This window comes from Rhinoraja longicauda, chromosome 7 (assembly GCF_053455715.1).
Source record: "Rhinoraja longicauda isolate Sanriku21f chromosome 7, sRhiLon1.1, whole genome shotgun sequence".
Classification (NCBI taxonomy): Eukaryota; Metazoa; Chordata; class Chondrichthyes; order Rajiformes; family Arhynchobatidae; genus Rhinoraja; species Rhinoraja longicauda.
In genome coordinates this window covers 38,696,417-38,703,101 of record NC_135959.1, presented here as the reverse complement: position 1 = coordinate 38,703,101, position 6,685 = coordinate 38,696,417, and the positions used below count along the sequence as shown (strand labels likewise).

General features: G+C 43.7%; 1 protein-coding gene across 2 annotated transcripts in view; it reads right to left on the bottom strand.

Moving 5' to 3' along the window:
* Positions 1–5,061: 5,061 nt before the first annotated feature.
* The window catches only part of gpc5a (glypican 5a), a 487,024-nt gene continuing 485,400 nt past the window's right edge, over positions 5,062–6,685 (bottom strand). The window contains exon 7 of one of the 2 annotated variants that reach the window (XM_078402331.1): positions 5,062–6,247. In XM_078402331.1, coding sequence (XP_078258457.1) covers positions 6,099–6,247 — 149 coding nt within the window. In that variant the 3' untranslated portion in view covers positions 5,062–6,098. The remainder of the gene's footprint in view (positions 6,248–6,685) is intronic. The other variant, XM_078402329.1, reaches the window with a different exon arrangement.

Here is a 6,685-nt window from a genome sequence, read left to right as displayed (position 1 = left end):
TTTTAGGTACGTGAAGAGGAAAAAAATAGTCAAGGCAAATGTGGGTCCCTTGAAGACAGAAGCAGGGGAATTTATTATGGGGAACAAAGAAATGGCAGACGAGTTAAACCGTTACTTTGGATCTGTCTTCACTGAGGAAGATACACACAATCTCCCAAATGTTCTAGGGGCTGGAGAACCTAGGGTGATGGAGGAACTGAAGGAAATCCACATTAGGCAGGAAATGGTTTTGGGTAGACTGATGGGACTGAAGGCTGATAAATCCCCAGGGCCTGATGGTCTGCATCCCAGAGTACTTAAGGAGGTGGCTCTAGAAATAGTGGAAGCATTGGAGATCATTTTTCAATGTTCTATAGATTCAGGATCAGTTCCTGTGGATTGGAGGATAGCAAATGTTATCCCACTTTTTAAGAAAGGAGGGAGAGAGAAAACGGGTAATTATAGACCAGTTAGTCTGACATCAGTGGTGGGGAAGATGCTGGAGTCAATTATAAAAGACGAAATTGCTGAGCATTTGGATAGCAGTAACGGGATCATTCCGAGTCAGCATGGATTTACGAAGGGGAAATCATGCTTGACAAATCTACTGGAATTTTTTGAGGATGTAACTAGGAAAATTGACAAGGGAGAGTCAGTGGATGTGGTGTACCTCGACTTTCAGAAAGCCTTCGACAAGGTCCCACATAGGAGATTAGTGGGCAAAATTAGGGCACATGGTATTGGGGGTAGGGTACTGACATGGATAGAAAATTGGTTGACAGACAGAAAACAAAGAGTGGGGATAAATGGGTCCCTTTCGGAATGGCAGGCAGTGACCAGTGGGGTACTGCAAGGTTCGGTGCTGGGACCCCAGCTATTTACCATATACATTAATGACTTAGACGAAGGGATTAAAAGTACCATTAGCAAATTTGCAGATGATACTAAGTTGGGGGGTAGTGTGAATTGTGAGGAAGATGCAATAAGGCTGCAGGGTGACTTGGACAGGTTGTGTGAGTGGGCGGATACATGGCAGATGCAGTTTAATGTAGATAAGTGTGAGGTTATTCACTTTGGAAGTAAGAATAGAAAGGCAGATTATTATCTGAATGGTGTCAAGTTTGGAGGAGGGGGAGTTCAACGAGATCTGGGTGTCCTAGTGCATCAGTCAATGAAAGGAAGCATGCAGGTACAGCAGGCAGTGAAGAAAGCCAATTGAATGTTGGCCTTCGTAACAAGAGGAGTTGAGTATAGGAGCAAAGAGGTCCTTCTACAGTTGTACCGGGCCCTGGTGAGACCGCACCTGGAGTACTGTGTGCAGTTTTGGTCTCCAAATTTGAGGAAGGATATTCTTGCTATGGAGGGCGTGCAGCGTAGGTTCACTAGGTTAATTCCCGGAATGGCGGGACTGTCGTATGTTGAAAGGCTGGAGCGATTGGGCTTGTATACACTGGAATTTAGAAGGATGAGGGGGGATCTTATTGAAACATATAAGATAATTAGGGGATTGGACACATTAGAGGCAGATAACATGTTCCCAATGTTGGGGGAGTCCAGAACAAGGGGCCACAGTTTAAGAATAAGGGGTAGGCCATTTAGAACGGAGATGAGGAAGAACTTTTTCAGTCAGAGGGTGGTGAAGGTGTGGAATTCTCTGCCTCAGAAGGCAGTGGAGGCCAGTTCGCTGGATGCTTTCAAGAGAGAGCTGGATAGAGCTCTTAAGGATAGCGGAGTGAGGGGGTATGGGGAGAAGGCAGGAACGGGGTACTGATTGAGAGTGATCAGCCATGATCGCATTGAATGGCGGTGCTGGCTCGAAGGGCTGAATGGCCTACTCCTGCACCTATTGTCTATTGTCTATTGTCCTGAGATGCTGCCTGACCTGCTGAGTTACTCCAGCATTTTGTGAATAAATACCTTCGATTTGTACCAGCATCTGCAATTATTTTCTTACAATAAATGAATGAAAAATATGCTTCCGAAAGATAAATCTTATATTGGGGTTTATGGTGAACGAAAAGGGATTTTGCTCCATTTAATGTTATTTCACAGATTTTAAGAAATGTGTTAATTATGCGCATACTTCAAATTGTTTCATTCATAGACAGCACTAAAATCAGGATTGGCTAAGAATGTCTCGAAGATTGAAGTGTTTTCATGCTCTGCACAACAAATATATGTATTGTCATATTAGTTTCTAGGGCTTTGTTAGGTGTTATTTGGCTGCTATGTTGAATGCTAATTGTGCTTCAAAAAATACTGATCTAAGGTCACCTGAATAATTAACTGTCTCTATCTTCACAGATGCTGCCTGGCCTGCTGAGCATTTGCAGCATCTTCATTTTGCTTCTAATCTCTAGTATCTTTCAAAATATGTTTTTTAATTCAGTCCTTTGGGGGGGTCATATGATATTTTTGAATCATGTGTATTCCATTCTCTCTACATCCTTTAAGTAATGGTTTCTTGCAAGTCATAGAATCATAGAATTGTGCAGCATGGTCGACCACATCTATACTGACCATTATGTCCATACTAATCCCACTCATCAGCAATAATTTCATATCCCTCTATGCCATGCTCATTCAAGTACCTATCGATATGTCTCATAAATATGTCCATGGAATGTCAATAAGAGCAAACAGAGGTAATGCTGTAGACGAATTCAACTAATTAAAGTAGGCCTAGCCTACCCCCTCTTAATTGTTCTTGTGTATCGCCCACCAAAAATGCATAAGGACTTCATCACCCAATTTGCTGATCTGATTTCTAGCATTTTGCCCAAATTTGACCGGATCATGATTCTTGGTGACTTTAATATTCATGTTTGCTGTCCCACTAAGCCTCTTGTGAGTGAATTTATGCACCTGGTTGAGTCCTTCAATCTGACTCTTCACACCACGGGACCCACTCACAAGTTAGGCCATACTCTCGACCTAGTGTTATCGTCCGGATTCCCAATCAACAACATTGAAACTACTGAAGCCTGTCTATCGGACCACAGCGCTATCATTTTTGACGCATCTCTGCCTTTATCTCCCGCAAAATCTCATCTCCCTGTTCGCTACTCCCGCGACATAAATTCATTGACTGCCAGTAAATTCTCCGAGGCTCTCACAGCTGCCCCCAACATCTGCACTATTGAGGCCTCTCCCCCCCATCTCAGCACTGAGGATCTCGCCTCTTTATTTAATATCACTTGCTCTTCCATCCTGGATTCTATCGCTCCCCTTAAAATGAAAAAGCCTAAGCCCAAAGGTCGGCCGTGGCTCAATGACACCACCAAAGCCCTAAGAAGGGAGTGCAGAAAATCAGAAAGGAGATGGAAATGTGACAAGCTTCAAATTTCCTTCGAAATTCTGAGAAACAATCTTCTCAAATACCAGGAAGCAGTAAAGTCTGCTAGAGCACAATACTTCTCCGACCTTATTTCCAAAAACTCTCATAACTCCAAGGTCCTATTTAGAACAATTACCTCTGTCATATGTCCCGCCCCCAGTACCAGCTTAGTTGGGTCCCCTGCTAAGTGCGAAGAATTCGCTAAATTTTTCACCAACAAAGTTGAGAATATTAGAATGAACATTTCCCCTCCCACCCGTGACCTAGCTGTCTCACTAGTCTGTTCATCTAAATTGGACTGCTTCCAACCCGTCACTCTATCCTCCCTTGCAAAGCTTATCTCCGCTATGAAACCTGCAACCTGCCCCCTTGATCCTGCCCCCACTGCCCTTCTGAAGGATGTCATTGCAATAGCTGGTCCCAGCATCCTCTCTATTATCAACAGTTCTCTGGCCACTGGCACTGTTCCAACCAGTTTCAAGCACGCGGTGGTCCAGCCCCTACTGAAAAAACCTAACCTAGACCCCACCTTGCCTAGCAACTACAGACCCATTTCCAAACTGCCATTCCTGTCAAAAGTCCTTGAAAAGGCAATCCTTAACCAATTAGTGCCCTACCTGCACCAAAACACCATCCTGGAAAGTTTCCAGTCAGGTTTCAGAGCCCACCACAGCACAGAGTCTGCCTTGTTGAAGGTACACAACGACCTGCTTCTCGCCATCGACACCGGCGACTGTGCAATCCTGCTCCTTCTCGACCTCAGCGCAGCATTCGATACAGTGGACCACACCATCCTTATTGACCGTCTCCGGTACGCGGTTGGCATTGATGGCACTGCCCTGAGCTGGTTCGCTTCGTACCTCAAAGATAGGAGTTTCGCCATCAACATAGGCAGTTATTCCTCTGCTCCAGCTAGCCTCTCCTGCGGAGTTCCACAAGGCTCAATCCTAGGCCCCATTCTCTTTTCTCTATACATGCTCCCCCTTGGCCAAATCATTCAAAGGCACGGCATTTCTTTCCACTGCTATGCCGATGACACTCAGCTTTACCTCCCCCTGAAACCCAACAACCAGTCAAATTTAAACAGCCTCTCACACTGCCTTGAGGACATAAAATGTTGGATGGCACAGAACTTCCTCCAATTAAATGAGAGCAAGTCTGAGGTCATCCTATTCGGCCCCCCCGACTCCATCAAATTGATAACAGGCAGTCTTGGAAGCCTATCCTGCCTAGTCAAACCGCATGTCAAAAACCTCGGCATGATATTTGACTCTGCATTAAAATTTGATAAGCAAGTCAACGCTGTGGTAAAAGCCAGCTTCTTCCAACTTCGAACCATAGCTAAAATCAAACCTTTCCTCAAATTCGACGACACAGAAAAAATCATTCACGCTTTCATTTCCTCCCGCCTAGACTACTGCAACTCCCTATACACTGGGATCAGCCAATCTTCCCTGTCCCGCCTGCAACTGGTCCAAAACGCCGCAGCGAGACTCCTGACGGGTACCCGTAAAAGGGACCACATCACCCCGATTCTGGCCTCTCTCCACTGGCTCCCTGTACGGTACAGAATCAACTTCAAGCTCCTCCTATTCACGTATAAAGCCATAAATGGACACTCCCCCCCTACATCAAAAATCTTCTAACCCCCCTCTCTAACTCCAGGTCCCTCAGATCGGCCGACTTGGGGCTATTCACTATCCCACGGTCTAGGCTTAAACTCAGGGGTGACCGCGCTTTTGCGGTTGCAGCTCCTAGACTGTGGAACAGCATCCCTCTCCCGATCAGAACTGCCCCCTCCATCGACTCCTTTAAGTCCAGGCTCAAAACATATTTCTACTCCCTAGCGTTTGAGGCTCATTGAGGAGGCGCTGTGAACTGTTTGCGTGCTACTGTATGTTTTCATTTTTTTTTCTATTGGAACCTAATCAAATGTACAGCACTTTGGTCAACGTGGGTTGTTTTTAAATGTGCTATACAAATAAAATTGACTTGACTTGACTTGACTTGACTAAAAAGAGTTTTGGAATTAAAGCTAGATTAACCACACTCACAACCAATAATGTGCTACATTCCAATTTAATTGATCCTGGCAGTTGCACTCTGGTGAAGAAGACAGTGATGTGAAATCTTACGCATTAAGTTTAATTTGTTTTTTAAGCAGGAATGGGTCCTTCATTTTTCATCCACTCCAGCAAAAATTATGAAAAGAAGCTTTGTAAAGATCAATATTTTAAAACACTGTAATAAAATTACATAGTGCTAACATATCTGTAGGGAGAGGTTGAGTAGGCTGGGACTCTATTCCTAGGAGCGCAGGAGGATGAGGGGTGATCATATAGTGGTGTAAAAAATGATGAGAAGAAAGATCAGGTAGATGCCAGAGTTGGGGAATCGAGGACCAGAGGACATAGGTTTAAGGTGAAGGGGAAAATAATTAATAAGAATCTGAGGGGTAACTTTTTGCACAAAGGGTGGTGGAAGAACAGAATGGAATGAGCTGCCAGTGGAGGTAGTTGAGGCAGGGACTATCCTAACATTTAAGAAACAGTTGGACAGATACATGAATCGGACAGGTTTGGAGGGTTATGGGACAAACGCAGGCAGGTGGGACTAGTGTAGCTGGGACATGTTGGCCGGTGTGGGCAAGTTGGACCAAAGGGCCTGTTTTCACACTGTATGACTATGAGGCTATGACTGTATAAACTGTTAAACTATTTTGTGTTACTATGGTTCCAGAATTGAGCTACAAGGTATACAGCAGAAATGGAGTGCAATTAAGTTACCATAAAAGGATCAAAATGGCTACAATCAGAGTAACTTGTATATTTCCACATGACAGCATGGCTCCTGCACCAGGTTTCTTTGTCCAAGAGGTTGTATTGGCATTATCCAGAGTGAAGCCATGCCTATTTTTCTTGTCAGGCAACCCTGTGAAGCAAATAAAAAAAGAAAGTGATGTATGATCAGTTAAACCAAATAAAGAGAAGCTAAATCAGCTAAAATTCGGTCTAAATAAAGAGAAAAAATCAAACTGTTGGAGGAACTCAGCAAGTCAAGCAGCATCTGTGGAGGGAAATGAACAAATGACTTTTTCAGGTTCTTCAAACTTATGTCTGTCTGAATATACAGATTTCAGTGAATGCCACACCTTGTCCCTCATTGATTATTTAGATTAGTTTCTAAATTCTAATCAATATTACATAAATTAAAATCTCATCTTGCAAACTGGAACGTAGTCATGGCCAAATAAGGAGCTTTATAATAGAATAGAAAACAATAATCCAGGCAACGGCATTAAGTGAGAAATATCATTAACTAATATAAAACTTATTTCCTGCCAAAATAACCAGTGTACAGTATGAAATT